Genomic DNA, 18,170 nt, shown 5'->3' with positions numbered 1-18,170 from the left:
AAATAATTTTAAATTAATATATTGTAAATTAGTTTTTTATTATTATTATTAACAAGAACCTGTTAGAAAGGTTTGGCATTGAATTAATTCGAATTTTTTTAAAGTAATTGTTTCGGTGGTGAATTTTGAATTAAAGGGATGGTGAAATTGTGAATTATTTGCTATTTAACTTTGATTGATTGATTGGCGGAAGTGTTTCAATTTCAAAAACTATACGTTCTAAGAAAATAATTATGCGGTTTTGTTAAAATAAACAGTTTTAAGCAAGCAATCAAGCAAATGCACGGTCTGAAAATAATTGAAATATCAACGAAAGCGTACAGCGTATATAACAAGTCACGAGTAGTTAGTTATAAACACCCTTAAAAATAATAATCAGGCATTCTTTTTACTAGGCCTAAAGAAAATGAAAATTTTCTACCATTCTGAATCTCTCTCGCCAAATTGACTTTCCAATCATGCGCAGAAATCTATCTGTAATAATTTACCGGGGCCTCTTTTTTTAAAAGATGATTTCAAACTCATTGTAGTAACCTTAGATACATTCTTTAATTGCATAGAACATAGGGGTTTAATCGACTGAAACTGACCCATACCAAGAGTGGTGGAAAAATTCTAATGCAAGATCATATCTTGGATTTTAAAATTTTTATTAGTTCATAAAAAATAATAATAAAAAATTGAACGTGATCCTTTTTATTCGAGGAACTCGGATGTCTATTTAACTTTATACCATGATAAAAACCTGAGGGAAAGATACTTGCTAAGGTAACTTTGGTCATTGGGTATATTAGAACCTAAAACCGTAACGAACCTCAAATAGAAATAGATTAAACCAGAAGGCGATAATAGAAGAAGGATGACACTCTGTATCTTCTGAGGGAACTATTTATCGCGTATGCATGTGATTCGGTTTAGTAATGTTGCTATAATAAACGTAAAATGATGTTGGGGGTAGAATCATGTTACAACTACCCACCCGCTTTGTGCTGGTACACTTCTCTCGAACAGAAGTATTATATACTTCTGATTAAACTTAAGTCTCGATAATTTCTTCGTGGTAATATATTTCTGGTACCGTGTTGTAAAGTAAAGACTAAGCAAAACGACACGGTTGAACTCCTTCACCGTCCGACTGCATGCACCGCCGGGGTACGCGTTGAAGCATTGGTCCATGATGCAAAGCAAGGACTAGACCATTGCCATCGTCTCTTGGCGTAGCGCCGCGCGTTCCGGGTCAAATGACCCCGCAGCGGGAGGGGTCATACGTGTATAGTAACGAACGATTCATGGGTAAATTGCTTGGCGGGAAATGGATTCCTACCAAATTATCCGCTAAACAGATGTTATTCTCTCCATAAAATTAACACATCTTGAGTTCGTTTATTAATGTTTCTGTTGTTTATTTGTTTCTTCAGATAATAGATGTTATCTGTCAAATGGAGGTTCATCCGAAACTATTACTGTACCGGAATCAACCAAAATTGGTACGTTTTCAACTTCTCTTTAACCTAGTTTATATATTAATGACTACAGTTGTTAAAAATTAACAATTAAATTGTCATAAGGATTAAGGTACACGTAGAGTACGCCTTAAATTATGGAAACACTTCAGGCTATGTTGTTTTTTTAAGTCTTACTGATTTTCTTAATTATAACATGACCAACCCGTTTTCCAAACATAATATATGGCTACGGGGTATTATTTCTAACTGTATTACCATAATATAATCACTTTCTTTAATGTACAAGTTAATTAGGAATTTAATTTTTTTATTTATCCTTAATTTATTTTAAAAACGTGAGTTGAAACTCCCTTGACCTACCTAAACAACAGGAAGTTGTCTTCTTTAATTATATATTAATTATAATTTACTCCTGGTTTTATTTAGTAATTAATTTTATATTGGGATACATTAAACTTTGTTATTTATAATTTTATTTATTTATTTGCGTTTCTCTTCGAAACAACAGGTACCCGATTAGGCAATTTATCAATTATCGGTAACCCTAACCAAGATGGTGATATTGACCTCTATGTCTTACCCGAAAATGCGCCAGTTGGAGTTGAAGCTTTCACCAAAACCTTGTTTCTCAGATCACCTTTAGATAAAGAAGGTGAAAATGGGGTTCAAAGTGTACAGATTAATGTCGTCTGTTCCCAAAAAGGACCCAATAGCTTGGTAAGATGTATTTTTTATGTAAAAACAATAACCTACAACCTACAACCATCATACAATAATTTCTGGTCTTAGAAAGATGCTAAGACACTATGACGCAATTATTTTACATTGTTAATATTGTTTTTGCGTTGTCAGAATATTTCGATTCCCGTACGGGTTATCGTCACGGACGTCAACGACAACGCGCCTATTTTCGTTGGTGCACCTTACATTTTAAACATAAGCGAAGTAACTGTTATAAATACGACCGTAATGTCCGGTATCAAAGCCATAGATAAAGACCAACCCGGTCCCTTTAATACCGTCGAGTATTTCGTTAAACAGAACGAGCCGTATTCCGTAAGCCATTTCTTTTTTACTCCTTTTTATTTATTTATTTTTTTATTAAATAATTAATTTTACATATTTTCTTATTTATTATTTATGGGTATTGTTTATTTATTTGTATTTGTAGCATTTACTAGCTTTCGAGAACAGATTGGAGGGTAATTTAATACTAACCGCCAGTTTGGACTACGAGACCCTACCCAGGTTTACCGTCACTCTAATTGCCCAAGATCAAGGCAGTAATCCACAAAGTGCCTCAACAATATTGACCGTTAATGTCCAAGACGCCGATGATCTCAACCCTAAGTTTTTGCAAGAGAGATACGTGGCGCATTTGCCCGCTGTACCAAGACCGGTAAGTAACTGCATGGTTTTATTAATTCAATGTTGATACCTAAGGTCAAAGTATCTAAGCCTAAACGAAAGTGCATTCAAAGCTTATAACTCGCTAAGAGGCTTCAATAATGTCAATTAGATCATGATGTAAAAATGTGGTGCATTCATCTATGTTATACTTGAAGATGACAGTGTTTTAGTAACCTGTAATTGTAATAGATTAGGTGTCAAAGGTTATGAAATAAATTTAAGGGGATTTATTTGAAATTAGTTTTATTTTTATTTTTGAGAGAGAAGTAATTGGACAGGTGTTGAATTGTTAGGAAAAAACGGGCGATGAATCACGGAGTTTATTGAGATTGAAACAGCGAGGGATAAAATTATAATAAACTTCCGCACATCTGCAAAAGTTGTTTTCCGAGTTAAAAACGCGGAACGTTCTGCTATTAAATTACCGATAAGTTTGCTTGCTTAGTGATGCGCTCTGAAATAAGTGACTTTTTAAGACTATTTATTTTCCCTGAGAGTTTGAAGTCAGTCAAGTGAACACTTTGTTTCGCTCTTAAACTATTAAGAATTCATTAGAATATATTAGTAATTATCTTAATTCAATTAACTTAATTCGGAGTTTATGGTTTTTTATCGATAGGGTGTCAGGTTAAACATCACACCCGAAGCCATTCGAGCCGAAGACACTGATGCCGGCATCATGGCACCCATTGTCTACTCGTTCAAATCTGAGGGAGACGAGTACTCTTACTTTACCCTCAATAAACAATTCGGTTACGTTTACTTGAGCAAACCCTTACCGGACCCCAGTATCTTACCAATTACTTTAGTCATCCGAGCCACGCAAGTTGACAACGCCGATCGTTATGCCCTGACAACTTTAACAGTAGCCAGCGATAAACCTTTACCCAATGAACTCAAGTTCACCCAAACCGATTATGTCACGACCGCCTTGGAATCGACACCCACAGGTCACGTGGTGTTGACTGTTCAAACCACTAAGACAGTCGATAAGGTGGGTTGGGTTTCTTTGTTTCCTCCTAATATTATTGGTCTATTCTGAGGAGCTAAGCCTATTTTTTCTATTATTTATTTAAAGAATACCCAATTTCAACTTTTGGATAACGGGGAGGAACACTTTGCGATTAGGGACAGTGGCGAGTTGATTTTAACTAAACCACTGGATTACGAAACCAAACAAGTACATTCCTTCCGAATTATGGCGTCAGACGGCAACCAGGTATGTTTTTTATTTTATATTATTTTTTTTTCTCTCTTACCACCCGACAACCTAAATTAGGCCTAAATGTGGAAAGTCTATTTTTCTTCTACACAGAGTGACATTGCCAGAATTAACATCACGGTTATGAACACCAATGATCACAACCCAACATTCTCGAAGAACCATTATACCTTCACAGTTTCGGACGATGACTTAAGGATCGGTACGGTTGTGGGTAAAGTTGAGGTCACGGACATGGATTACAACGACACCATTGAATTGACCATCAAGGGACCATTCGCAAAGTAGGCCATTTTTTTTTTGTTAATCCGAATGTTTGTGGTAGATATAGATATCCTTGCTGTTTAGTTTCAATGACAATGACGTAGTTTTGGTTGAGTGTTCGCAATTGGTGCATGATATAGTTTTAAATATGATTCATGGTCTCGCAAGTAGTTACGTTTAAGTAATTGCGCACTTGGGGGCAATGTAGTTGCTTCATTCATTATGGGATTGGTTTATTGGTTAAAATATTACTTGCACAGTTGCTTTGCGCATTGCAATCGGTGGTGTTGTACTTTGCATTTGACAAGCATTGTACGCGATGGAGGGTTCAATTTCTTTCCAATTATTTGCCTATTTTTCTACATTGGTAGAATTATTTTTACGCACTTAAAGTAGCTAGCCTATCTCTCCTTTGCACCTTTTATGTGCTTTGGTGGTGCATAAACGCAGTGTTCTACCCCGATCGAAAAAATTTCGAAACACACACAAAATATGGACGACAATATGTTCTCCGTTTCAGAGTCTTTACTGTGGATCAAACAGGTCGCATAATGATTAAAGACTACGAGTACTTGAACACGACCGTCTGTCACATGACCGTTTATGCCCTTGACAGTGGCTCTCCAGCCAGATCGGGTAGTGTTACGGTCACCGTTCAGTTTCCTGAAGGGGTATTATTGGGTGGTCTATTTCGACCCAAGAAGGAAACGGGCTCCTACATTCTTTTGGTCGTGTTCGGTGTGCTATTGGGGACGCTTTTAGTGGTCATCTTGACCTTGGCCGTTTATATATTAAAGAGTAAACAATATCGCGATCGGTTACCGGCTGTTTTAACTTCGAACGGACGTACGCCGAACAATAAAGTCGCGTCTTATTCCGTGGCGAATGGCAATAAACCACGCGCGAAGCCCGATTCGAACGGGGACGCGCGAAACGGGGTCGAAAACCCCATTTTTAATATTAACGATGACCAAAATCCCCAATCTAACGGACACGCTAAGGGGGCGGCCCCTAAGCCCCCGCTTCGAACGTCTTCCGGTACGTTAATATCCGCTTGGGAACCCGAGGTAGGAACTAGTCCTCAGTTGACTAACGGAAACGCCCCGCGTATGGCCAATGGTCACTCCAAAAATTCCGCGGGTGTGGACGATAATATCGGTAATGGTAAGGAGAGTAAAATTCATAATGTCCAGTGGCCGAATGGTTCCATACCGCGTCGAGTCAAGAAGTTGAGCTGGGAAGATGAAAAACCCCCAAATAAGGTAAGTGTTCGGAAATTCAGAGAAGGACACCAATTAAGTTTAATAAAATTAAAATCATAATTGATAATCAACGTATTTCAGACTGAGCTTGATCCTGATGTGAGTGTGGCTCCACTCTCACGGATCTCAAAGAATCAAGCTCAACCAGATTTGACTGTTTATTTCTAAACTACTTGATTTAGTAACTAACTAAAAGCCGGAAATTGTATCATTATGAACGTTTTTGCATACATTTTCAATATTTATTGTGCCACAAAGTGATATAAAGTCATAAAGACTTGAGACTTATTTAAAAGGACCAATAATAACCCCTTCCATGACAATTTAGTGTTTTTTTTTTACTAACGTGGATTGTAAATTTTGTACATAATCATTAGCATTTTCAGATTGGTGGAATACACAACGAGTTGTATTTAATTATAATTATTCCCTACATTCATAATATCCGCTAGTCCCCTTTAATTGTTTTTGCAAATTAGCTAAGCCTAACCTTTCAAAATTTCTCGAAACTAAGGCCCGGGCTTTGGAGTTTTTTTAAAAAAATAATTATCCAATCACAAAGCCAGCAATAATGATGATATCACAGCTCGTCAGAATCTTTTAATAAACAGTGTCAAATTTCATCGTTTATCCATTTATAACAACAAAATACGGTATATATTTCCATTTTGCGAAGAGAATATTTTTGTATAGAGTTTTTCTATAAAAGATTAATTGTAAATTAATATTAATGTAGTTTAGATGTTTTGAAATACACATCAGCGGATTTGAATGGCCCATCTTTGTATTTTAGAAATGGTTATTTACTTAAATCGCTAGTTTTTAGGTCTACAAGAGTAAAATTATTTGTTATTTGTGAATAATTTGAATAATAAAGAAAATGATAAAACATTGTGTCCATAAGAAAGTTTTAATTGGGACTTGGCAGTACTACGTCATGTAACGTCAGGCTACATTCCACTAGTGCTAAAAAACATACCAGGAGGAGGGGTTTGTATAGCTTTCATTATGTTAAAAAACACATAACATAATGGCGCTGGGGGAGAAGTTAAGCCCGAATTGCCAAGTCCCTATTGTGTGGATATATATATCGCCAATGATCAACGTGTCAAAGTGCAATTTGAATTTTTCCGCGTCGTCGACCGTCGACGCTTATTGGTTGAATAAAAGATGGTAAATATTGGTACTTATCGCCATCTAGGAATGGTATTCTTCGAAAAAGTATCGCAAACAAAATGGCCGACTAACAAATTAAAAAGTATGAACGCGTTTTCGCTTTCAAATTTCTTTTCCATGATGAACGGGCAATTTTGTCTAGTAGACACGGATAATTACTCTTCAGTGGCCCAGAATCTCGTCATTCCGGCTCCGGAAATGTCAAATTTTGTAAGTAACCCCGTTTTAAATAGTCTTAAAATCGATAAAGGTGGTTCTCAAGGTTTCAACGCTAAGCCTTGGTCGGGATTTTCGCAGAACAATCAGCAACAAGTTCAACAACAACAACAACCGCAACAAGAACATAACCAAAACCACCACCACCAACACCACCATCAAATGCAACCGCCGCATCACGCGGCGCAACCAGTACCACAAACGAATCACGAAATTCAAGGCCTCAATCTGGCAGTTAAAAGAAACGCCACCCCTAAAACAAAACGTAATAGTAGTAAATCAGGCCCAACAATAGTTTCTGTAAACCAACCAGCCCAACCCGGTGAAGTGCATACTTGCCCAGTGTGCTTCAAAGTTTTCCGCCAAAAAGGCAACTTAAAAACACACATGTTAACGCACGAACCCAAAAAACCCTATCAATGTGACATTTGTGAGAAAGGTTTCACTCAAAGAGCCGCTTTAGAAGCTCACGATGTTGTTCATTCAGGTTTGAGACCCTACGCGTGTAATCTATGCGAAAAGGCCTTTACTCAAAAGGGAAATTTAAAGACTCACATGATGGTACATTTAGGAAACAAGCCATTTAGCTGCCGGTATGATTTTACCAAAAAAAAAATTTTTCCAAGTTGAGTTGAAGAAATTTTCAAAAAAAACTTTGAAAAATTTTCATTCCAGAGTCTGTGGAAAGTCTTTTACTCAAAAGGGAAACATGTTAACTCATCAACGTACGCATTACAATGAAAAACCTTACGAGTGCGGCCTCTGTTCCAAACAATTTACTTTGAAAGGCAATTTAAAGACTCATATGTTGATCCACGAAGGAATCAAAGCTTTCAGTTGTCCCATATGTTGCAAAGAGTTTAGCCAAAAGCTAAGCTTAAATTATCACATGAATTCTCACGCTGGAAAGAAACCCTACACGTGCGAAGTTTGCAATAGGAGTTTCTCGCAAAAGGGCAATTTAAAAACACACCAAGAGAGCCATAGCCCGACAAAAAAATACGTGTGCTCTTTTTGCAACAAGAGCTTTTCTCAAAAGGGAAATATGAAAACCCATATGAAACAGCATTCAATAGACAGTACCGCCAATAATAATAATAACAATAACAGCAACAGAGATGTCAGTTACAAATTTCCCACTAACAATTCCTCGAGATTTCAATGCAATGTCTGCGGGAGAACCTTCCAACTCAAATCGAGCTTAGACAGCCATTATGTCATACACGAACAACATCTCAATAGTATTAATAACAGCAGTGGGAGTAGCAATCTATCAGTAGGATCGTCATCCTTGGATAATATCGAACCCAAGGTAGAACCTAAATGGGAGATAATCCCTCAGGAAAATATGAGATAAACGAGAAATAAAGTTTATCTCCGGAAGACTTAATTCTACCTTTTTCTTAATCATTGCAAATAAAATAAAAAGAAAAAAATCTTATCTTTCCTCCTTATTCCCGGTGTTTTAAACACCCAAATCTTAAAGTTAATAGTGTGAATTAAATTAAATTTTTCATTAATTTTAATTTTTGATTCATAAATTTAATAAAATTTAATCGTGTTAGTTAAGAAACTATAAAAAAAGTTCGAAAACAGGGTGTCACGATAGAACCTTTGAAATGTGAAATAAATTCAAGTAATGTGTTTTAAGGTTTGCTGAAAAAACGAGTGATATTAAATATCAACTTAATTTTACATTAATTAATTGTTATAATAATAATAATAATTATTATCTTCCATTATTATTAAATATTCAGTTGTTTTAATTTAGCATTTTTTACATCAATTATGGCTTAGAAAGTTAAAAAACTTAAAATTAATTATTATAGAAACTTTGCAATATAAAGTTTTCCCCCCCATAATTATTAATTAATTAATAATTAGGCCAAACGCGCGTGGGTGTTTAACATGCTAATTTTATTTTATTTTATTATAAAGTTTAAAAGAAAAAAAGAAATCATTATTTTAAACTTTATAAAATCTGGTATTTTTTATTATTTTCATTTTTGTTTTTTTATTTTACATATAATGTGAAAAAAACTTGTTGTATAAGGTAAAACTAAAAAGTATTGTATTAATGCCTTTAAAATCCTTAATATTCTATATAATAATACGCTTTCTGGTGTAGAATTTTTTTTTTTTTTAAATAATTAAAAACCTGTTTTTTCGGTGTAGAAAAAAAGTACCTATTTGAAAAAGAAGAAAAAAAATGCGGGAACAAAAAAAAATGGCGCGTTTTGTGCTTAGATGGCGCAGTCGCAGTGGGGTACATTTTTTTCTGGAATCCCCTCCCGATTATAGAATAAATATCAACTTTAAATGGCAATGTAGCCAAAGCGGGGAAGCCTTTTAACGCCGCCGTATTTTTTAAATGCCCCCCGTTTTGGCTTTATTATAAATTAAAGTTGAAAATTCGTCCTCGAATTTTTTTATTTCTTTTTTATATTGAATTTTTTTCTTTGTCCGAAAGAAAAACTCTGTCCGTTGAGTGGCCCTTTGCCCATACCCGTTTTTTTTTATAATTTTTGTGGCATTTTTTCGGGAATTATTCCAGAAAAAAAACCGAAACTTTTTTGTTTTAAAACGCGGGAAAAGGTGGAAAATTTGAAATCTTGTTGTCTCGGAAAAAACCCTCACATGTTTTTCGGGTAATGTCAAATTAGTTTTAATTATTGGTCCCAGTTAGGCTTACGAACTGAACTTCGGGTGGTGGAAAAAAACCAAAAAACCGTTGGTCAACGAAGGACGTTGTTATTATTATTTCTTTTGGGTATCGTTTAAAAAAAAGGCTTAGGGCCCTAAGAAACGCAACTCTGGAGAACCATATTAATAACCACATTACCCACATGGGAAGGAAAAGTAAAGAAAACTTGATTAAGGTAGAATTAAGTCTTTAAATTATATATTATATTGTTTAGAAAGAAAATGAAGTTAATTTTAATCATGTTTATATACTTTACTTGTAGCCTTACCCCTGCGAAATTTGCGGAAAAGGTAAAGAGACACTTACCTTATTCAATTTATTGACTTAAAATTATATTAATACTTGCATATTTTAAAAATATTTCAAAAAAACACTTCTTTTTTTTTCTGTACATTACCAGGGTTTACACAAAAAGGTAATCATAATTATGGTTAATTGATTTAAGGTAATGTTAATTAGAAGTTAATGTAATTTTAATGGTTTAATTGTTGTAGGAAATATGAAAATGCACATGTTGATACATACAAATGGTGAGCATTGATTGATTGATTAATAAATGCTATGACAACGTTTTTTAATCAAAACTATGATAAAATGTTAAAATTATGTTGTATTAACACTAACAGGGAAACAACACATTTGTCCTGTATGTGGAAAAGGTAAATAAGCACATTTTAAAATATACATTGATTATTCAAGACATAATTTCAAATTACATAATCAATAATATTGAATTATTTACTTTTATTACTTTTAAGGTTTCACTCAAAAAGGTGACTACATTTAATTGATATTAAAGTAATTAATTAAGTTAATTAGAAGTTAAATGTTAAGATTTATTATATAGGAAATATGAAGACACACATGATGAAATTACATCAAAGGGATCCTTAAAACTATAGAAGAGAAAAAGTCCCGCCTCTTAAATTGTAACTGTCTCTCTCTCCAAAACTAATGCAGAAGGAAATGAATACTATACAATTATAACTTTGTACTTATGTACTATAATAATAATAATATAAATTTTGAAGGACTAGTGATTAGGGCCATCAAAATAACTTCAATAAGACTTTTAACCTTTAAAAAGAAAAAGAAAAAATGACAAATCAGCGCATCATACCCTTTAAACAGAAAAAAATCATATTGATTTTCAAAGGTTACTGTGGCATATACAAAGTTAGCTAAAAGTTAATACAGTTTTTGACAGTAGGCAAAAAGTGACAAATGTTTTCCATTTCTTATAAAGATATGACCCCCCCTTCCCCCCCCCCAACCCTTCCATGAAACTTGAGCTTAATTACGTGTAATAATTCCTATTACTTTAAAAGTTACGTGGCAAACTTCAAGGGCAAATCTAGTATGGAATTGACTAACTAATCTGACCAAATTAGCTCAATAATTGACCTAATTGGCCTCATTTTGTTATCTTAAAAAAATATAGAAAAAGTTCCTTCTAGATTTGCCCTTTGAAGCCTATTTGTAAGTATAGATACTACATTTTAAGTTTAGTGAACCCCGCCCCCTAGTGTTGAACCTTACAACGATAAAAGCTTCCTATAAAATTAGGCCAAATTCTTAAGCACTGCTGCCAGAATAACTAACATAAGTGGCTGGCATATATGCAGCTAGACTAATAATATTGAGCCCAGTTAATCCTATGCAATACCTAACTACTGGGCCTTTATTGAAGTCTTCTCAAATATTGCATTGGCTTATTAATTATTATATAATAATAACGAGTTCAATAAGGTATTTGCTGTTTTTAATGATTATTTCCGGTTTTTTTTTTAATATTGTTTATATATATATTATATATACAAGTAGGGGTTCTTAATTAGCCACAATAACAACCCATTTATTAGTTTTTAATTAATAGAATAAACAATCATAGAAATGATTTGGTGTAACGGACTTTAGGTGAAAAAACGTATATCTGACTTTAAGTATGGATATCTTTTAATTTTTTTAAAAAAACATGGAAAGAAATACTTGATATTTTGTTCATCTTTAGGGGAGTTTTATCAAGTTTAAGACAACTGAAACTTTGTTGTTACTTTTTTAAAAGTATTATAATACTTTTTTTTTTTGTTTTTTAGGTTTATCATTAAGAATCTCTTGTCTCTTTTTTGTGTGTATGTTAAAACTGTGCATTGGACAATTACAGGTTATCAAAATGGCAATTCGTATCATTATCATAGAGCCAAACTTTGGGGGTACTAAAAACTTTTCTTACAGTGATTGAAAATTCACTTAAAATGCGTATTTAGATTCTTTAAGAAGTTTCTCTCCAGTTTTTGCACAGAATTATATACTTACTAAACCTATTTCAATTTCATTGGAAAAAAAATCTATCCTACCATGTGTTATATAAAGAAACAAAACCATTAAATGTGTTTGTACTTGTAAAAAAAATAACATTTGAAGTGTTTTTTTTTTTTTTTTTTGGCTTTGTGGAGAATAGGGACTTCTCAATCTCAATCCATCGGGATTCATGGGGGTGAGTAACGGGAAGAAATTCGTCTGTCGTCTGTTACATAAGCCAAAAATATGTACTGTAGCGGACAACAGACCAATTTATTCCCGTTACTCACCCCCATGAATCCCGAGCTAAGCCTAACTTCCAGCGAAAGGGAATAAGGTGGACTAGGCTTAAAGGATGGGATCAAAAGGAAAGTCATTTTATCGCTTCTTTTACTAATTTTAAGACCTATTTGCATATTGAAACATACAAGGAGATACCTACGAATGATTTTAAAATTCAAATTAGTGTGGCATATCATAGATAATTATAAAAAACGTCTTGGTTTGGACCAAGGCCGAAAAAACAAACGATATGTGTGAGGTTTATCAATTGGCTGAAGTTTCAGATATTGCAATTTTTTTAGTTATTTTTATCCATTTAATCCTTAATCAATATTAAATTCAATCAACTGATTTTACTGTTAATCGATCTATTCCCTCTAAATTAATTGAAAAAATTACATATCTACGCTTTTTCAAGAACAATTACATTTTCCGAAAACATTTTATCATGAAATTAATTATTTTGAAGGGAGTACGTGTTGAGGGATTTAATATTGAATATTTGAAATACTGTGTCTAAAAAGGCCAAGCGAACTTTGACATAATTCGAAAGGAAGATGTAAATATTTAATAGTGGATGCCAAACCAGGGTGTTGCACGAATTCATACATTTAATTTCGTATATCGAAATGCTACATTTCTAATGTCGCGACTGTGAAAGAAAGGTTGCACTGCAATTTTCATCTTCGTACTTTATACTTTCTTGGGGGTTAAGTTAAGTGTGACCTTCTTCGTTTAACTGGTAATGAATGGAAATGAATACAAAAGCCATTGGTACTGAAACGTATTTCTTTTTATGTAATCTTTACCTATACCTTTGGTTATATTTATACCGATATCATATTTTTCCAGTGCTACAGATAGCTACTTACTAACAAAAACCACACAGGATAAACGATGTTGCTTTGTCTTAAGTATACGGCATTCGTTTATTAACTAGTCTGAACAAAATAAATTTAAATTATCATATTTTTTTTAACATCAGTCTTCTTAGCAACTTACCGATTTAAAGGAATAGCGACGTAATTTAAAAATTATCTCAAATCTAAAGAAAACCTTACTTTTTTGAGAGTATAAACTCTTCTGATTCCAAATATATGCTTGATTAATATTTAAATATGAAGGAAAACACAGAAAAAACACTTTGAAAACTTGAAATTTGGGGGGCAAAAGCAAATTTGCGGAGAAGATTTTTGGCGGGGTTTCTCCTTGCTACGTCACTCACGGCATCTCGCGGAAAAGCCAAGCGCGCGCGCCCGAGACTCCCGAGTATACCAATGCCGCGCGAATCTGAATAAAATAGGCTTAACGCGGCGCTGAGACACTTATAGGCGTCACGTGAGCGACATCAAGAGTGAAAGTTTCTCCTTACTACGTCATCAAGCGAAACAAAATTTTAACTAGGCCTTTTCCAAACACTAAACTTTGATTGCAATTTTACTAATTTCTACGAAACCAAATACAAAAGTAAACATATCATAATAAACTAGATTTTTCAAGGATTTTTTTAGCATTATAAGTTTGTGGGTGACGAAAATTATGTCGCTAACACTTTAAGTTTTTTTTTTTTTTTGATGCAAACTTGAAAATTTGTCAAGCCAGCAACAATTAAAACTATGTCCGTCAAGTGCTTACACGAAATCCCTTCAAAATAATTAATTTCATGATAAAATGTTTTCGGAAAATGTAATTGTTCTTGAAAAAGCGTAGATATGTAATTTTTTCAATTAATTTAGAGGGAATAGATCGATTAACAGTAAAATCAGTTGATTGAATTTAATATTGATTAAGGATTAAATGGATAAAAATAACTAAAAAAATTGCAATATCTGAAACTTCAGCCAATTGATAAACCTCACACATATCGTTTGTTTTTTCGGCCTTGGTCCAAACCAAGACGTTTTTTATAATATCTGTTACTTCAGTCTTAATGTAATTAAATTTTGAATAATTATGTTTGCTTTACCGTCATACATTTGGGGTTGATCTATTTCTAATTGCTTAAAGAAGTCCTTCAGTATCGTTAATTACATTTAACTTATATCCAATAACATTGATTTCGATAAGCATATAATGTTGCACTTTATTTATGAAAGAAGCTTAAAAACGACGGTATTTGAAATATGGAAGAAAAATATTTGTTTCGTACACTGTATACGTATACAGTGGTGTCGAGATCAGACCAACAGCTTCCTTTATGTACAACCCCCAATACTGCCAACGGGTGATGTCATACTAAATTATACAGGGTGTAAATAAATGTTTAGAATTCATGTTTTATTGTATGCAAGTGACAACGAGTGACAAGGTACAAAAAGAATACTGGAGAATGCAACAAAATATTTTGAAGCACTGTCCTACGATTAGTCTTAGAACGTGGGCCTCAAATTGCAACCTCTTAACTGTTTGGTAAACACCTCAACGTAAATATTCGACGTTTCTACCATTGTGGTTTAGGCAATCTTCCAGACGACTGTCCATGTCTTGCAATACATTTGCAAGCAGTAAACTCATGACGCATGGTAAGACTAATGGTATTGCCGTCTTGGGAAATCCTCGTCCGTTAAGGCTTGATGTAGGGGGTATGATAATGCCAGTAATGATGCCCTTGTAAACTGGCACAAACAGTAGAATGGCTTAGTGCAACTTCTTGTTCCACCGCTCTACTATTAGCATGAATTGGCTTCAAAACGTGCTACGATGTCAAAATCTATATCCTCATTACAGACTATACAGTCTCTTCTACGTTCATGATCTTGCACTACCGAAATCACGAAGGTGCTCGCCAATGTCGGAAAAGGTGCTTCGCACCGGTTGTTGTCGGTGTCGAAACCGTTCGGCATAAAGCACTGCCTTTAGTTGAACGTTACTGCGACCTTCACCCAAAAAAACATCCTGTCCAATTTGTCCTGGTTAGAACAGGTTGGCATTTTGCTAGGAAACGAGACTAACTACTGTAATTCTACTACTTAGCTCCTACACTGAAGACCCTGTATATCAAAAGGGACCGGAAGTACCTCAAAGTTGAGTTTTCAAAGATTGCCAGATTGAGCAGGTCATGGGATTTAAAGTGATGAAGGTCGCTTTAACGTTCAACAAGTGACACCGCGGTATGTTTTTGGTGCTCCAATGTCCTCACCCGATAGGTCCAAACAATTACCATCCTGGTTTTTCGGCTCAGCGTTGCGGTATTGCCGGTTCCATTAGAAATACAAGGTCTGTAGGGTTACAATTGTAACAATACTCCTGTTAAAAAGGCACACAAACTGTACCCCCGCCCCCTCCCCCCAAAACACTTTTAAATTTCGCGCCTTTTCAATGGCTCTCTTTTCAATATGGGAAAAATGATTTTAAATTTTTTAAGTGTAAGAATTAAACAGGAAAATGGAGGCTGAGTGAAAGATAAGTGTAGTTTTAATTATAATTTGTTACTTTAATTATAAGGTATCCATGAATTTACCAAAAACATTCGTGTTTTGGGTTAATTTCACATTAATTATACTTAATTAAGTTTAATTTAACGGTTTATCTAGTGTGGATTTAGTTTATAATACAAGTTTCAATGAAATATTAACTTTAATTGCAATTACTCTAAAATAAGTATGCGCTTTTGATGTATTTTAATGATGAATTAAATTAATTCGAAAGCGAAATAGGAAACATCTGTGGCTGTGCGAAAAACTTGCGTTGTTTTAATCTTAATTTGAGCGCAGTTCGGGAGAGTGGATTAAGCTTAAAAGTATAATTTATTGGAATTTTTTACCCTAATTGGAATATTTTGTGCAGTTTAACATTTTTGCCACAGTCATTATTTTACCCTAAACTTTTGAATTTCGCGCCAATTAATGTACTTTAAACATAGTTGAAATTAACTGAAGTGTGAAATAGAAAACATTGGGATTTACCAACGGCTTGGGTAGTTTTAATCTTAATTAAACAGTTTATTTAAAAGTTATTTGAGCTTTTAATCCAAAAAATGAATATTTTTGGTTTAATTTCACGTTAATTATATTTAATTGATTTAAAATTAACGTAAGATTGTATTTCGGCAGTGTACATTTAGGTTATAAATGACTTTCAATATATACTTAACCTTAATTGCAATTTTTAGTGGGTTTTGACTCTTATTTTACCTTAAACTTTCAAATTTCGCGCCTATTAATGTACTTTAAAGATAATTTAAATTAACTAAGTATGAGATAGAAAACATGGGGCTATACTAACAGCTTGTGCAGTTTTAATCTTAATTAAGTATTTTATTTCAGAGTTACTCGAGTTCTCATCCAAATATGTATATTTCATGTTTAAATTAACGTTAATTATACATAATTAAGATGAAATTAATGAAGGATTGAGGTTTGGCAGTGTTGATTTAGCTTATAAAATGAGTTTCAAATCACCTTAATTGTAAAGTTTAGAAGAGTTTTTCATTCTTGCCAACACAATGTGTTAAACTTTTATCATACCACGTGCTAAATTTGCGGTAACATAAAAATCATCTATAACATATGTTAATGAATGATGTGATTCTATAGTTTAGCAACTTTGGCTTCAATAACAGTAATTAAATTAAATACCTAAACAATTCATAGCAATTTAGACAAATAAATGTGAACTGTGGAGATAGCCAACAACGTAACCCTCCGTTGCTGACGTGGTTACGTTGGAAAAATCTGCGCTGATGTAAACATGGAAATTATTTGACTAATTAAATTACATAACGACACTGTCCTCCTGGATTAATCAGCACCACTGTTACTTATATTTATGAATTAACAAAATCCACTGTTGGTAACAAATAGTTAAGCTGCGCTAACGTAAACATCACGACTCTGCAGTAGGGAAAACATATTAAACTTTTTGTCATCTTACGAGTAGTATTTTGAAGTTTTCGATCTTTTCACAGGGTGAAAAGCATTATCTTTATTTCAACACGTTAATAATTTGAATAGGTATGCCATTTATTGGAAGCGCACACGGTAAATACAGCATAAAAAGCCTAGTGTTAACCCGGTTAGGCTATGTTTCTAGCATAAAATTGAGCAGACTATACACAGGATTCCAAAACAAATGAGAGCTGGAAATCAGCCTTTTTAATAATCTTTAAAGAGTAACTAAAATAGGGTAATGGCAGCCCTCTGCCTTCGACTGTATTAAGCTCTATGGGGAAATAAGATGGGGTGCTATTAGTCTATACAACTTAAGCCTTGGCCGTAAAGAACGTTCAAAAACTTACTTTAAATGATATAAAAACCTCTGTTAACTGTAATTATTTACCTGAATTACTTTTCTAGACGAAAATTCGACCTGATAACGACGTATTTCTTATTAAGGGTGCTACAGTTAATTAGAAAATACATATAAAGGTGCTCAAGCTCGGTTGAAATACCAAAGTAATTTGTTAGCGTCCACTGCTAAGAAATTAGGAAAATCAGCAAGAAAGCCAACATTTGAAATATGTCAACGTAACTTGTTAGCACCCACAAACCTAGGCCCTTCTAGTTGTCAACGAGAACGAAATGTAGAATTAGGTTTAAGCGTGCTATAAGGTTAGGCTGACTTCTGGCCCAAAAGTAATTTTTTGACGTACTATCTTAATTAGTTAAATTACAAAAATTAGAATTCATTAATTAAAAATCGAAACACGTAAGTTTCCCATTTAATAAATGCTTGTTAATTTAGAAGTATTGCGAAAACTAACTTCGCTATACTTTTCCCGTATGACCTATGACCATTTCGTTAAAAAACCGAAAATTTTTTAATGCTTTTTCTATGGGACGCTAACCCTAAAAGGTGTGACTTTTTCTTTAACATTACGGAAGGGTGTCATGTCATATCTACAAGGGCCTACCGGCCCTGTAGAATTT

The 18,170-nt window shown here is 33.8% G+C and overlaps 2 protein-coding genes and 1 long non-coding RNA gene across 3 annotated transcripts in view; 2 read left to right on the top strand and 1 right to left on the bottom strand.

Moving 5' to 3' along the window:
• LOC149677094 (protocadherin-15-like) overlaps positions 1-6,513 on the top strand; it is a 40,720-nt gene extending 34,207 nt beyond the window's left edge. The window contains exons 3-11 of the mRNA XM_089838085.1: positions 1,419-1,487; positions 1,975-2,183; positions 2,319-2,522; positions 2,638-2,865; positions 3,496-3,870; positions 3,955-4,095; positions 4,192-4,382; positions 4,883-5,624; positions 5,706-6,513. Coding sequence (XP_089694211.1) covers positions 1,419-1,487; positions 1,975-2,183; positions 2,319-2,522; positions 2,638-2,865; positions 3,496-3,870; positions 3,955-4,095; positions 4,192-4,382; positions 4,883-5,624; positions 5,706-5,792 — 2,246 coding nt within the window. The 3' untranslated portion in view covers positions 5,793-6,513. The remainder of the gene's footprint in view (positions 1-1,418; positions 1,488-1,974; positions 2,184-2,318; positions 2,523-2,637; positions 2,866-3,495; positions 3,871-3,954; positions 4,096-4,191; positions 4,383-4,882; positions 5,625-5,705) is intronic.
• A 299-nt stretch (positions 6,514-6,812) lies between these two features.
• On the top strand, positions 6,813-12,135 carry LOC149677093 (uncharacterized). The gene is made up of 9 exons (XM_089838087.1): positions 6,813-7,010; positions 7,098-7,609; positions 7,692-8,328; positions 9,983-10,010; positions 10,121-10,135; positions 10,215-10,250; positions 10,347-10,379; positions 10,479-10,493; positions 10,568-12,135. Exons 1-9 carry the CDS (start codon positions 6,828-6,830, stop codon positions 10,612-10,614), a joined length of 1,506 nt encoding a protein of 501 aa, XP_089694213.1. The 5' UTR covers positions 6,813-6,827; the 3' UTR covers positions 10,615-12,135.
• Positions 12,136-14,559: 2,424 nt separating this feature from the next.
• Positions 14,560-18,164, bottom strand: LOC149677092 (uncharacterized). The gene is made up of 2 exons (XR_016366569.1): positions 16,704-18,164; positions 14,560-15,521 (listed from the first exon to the last, which is right to left on the bottom strand). It is a non-coding gene; the product is annotated as an uncharacterized LOC149677092 (long non-coding RNA).
• Between the last annotated feature and the right edge of the window lie 6 nt (positions 18,165-18,170).

Source organism: Phalangium opilio, unplaced genomic scaffold, assembly GCF_054372755.1.
Source record: "Phalangium opilio isolate 3A_F unplaced genomic scaffold, DU_Popi_V2 ptg000045l_1, whole genome shotgun sequence".
NCBI classification, from domain to species: domain Eukaryota; kingdom Metazoa; phylum Arthropoda; class Arachnida; order Opiliones; family Phalangiidae; genus Phalangium; species Phalangium opilio.
This window is presented reverse-complemented; position numbering and strand designations above follow the sequence as displayed.

Coding starts and splice junctions, on each gene's coding strand:
- LOC149677093 (XM_089838087.1), top strand. CDS start 6,828: ATGGTATTCTTCGAAAAAGTATCGCAAACAAAATGGCCGACTAACAAA. Junction 7,610..7,691: donor AACAAGCCATTTAGCTGCCG/GTATGATTTTAC, acceptor TTTTCATTCCAG/AGTCTGTGGAAAGTCTTTTA. Junction 10,251..10,346: donor CATGTTGATACATACAAATG/GTGAGCATTGAT, acceptor TAACACTAACAG/GGAAACAACACATTTGTCCT.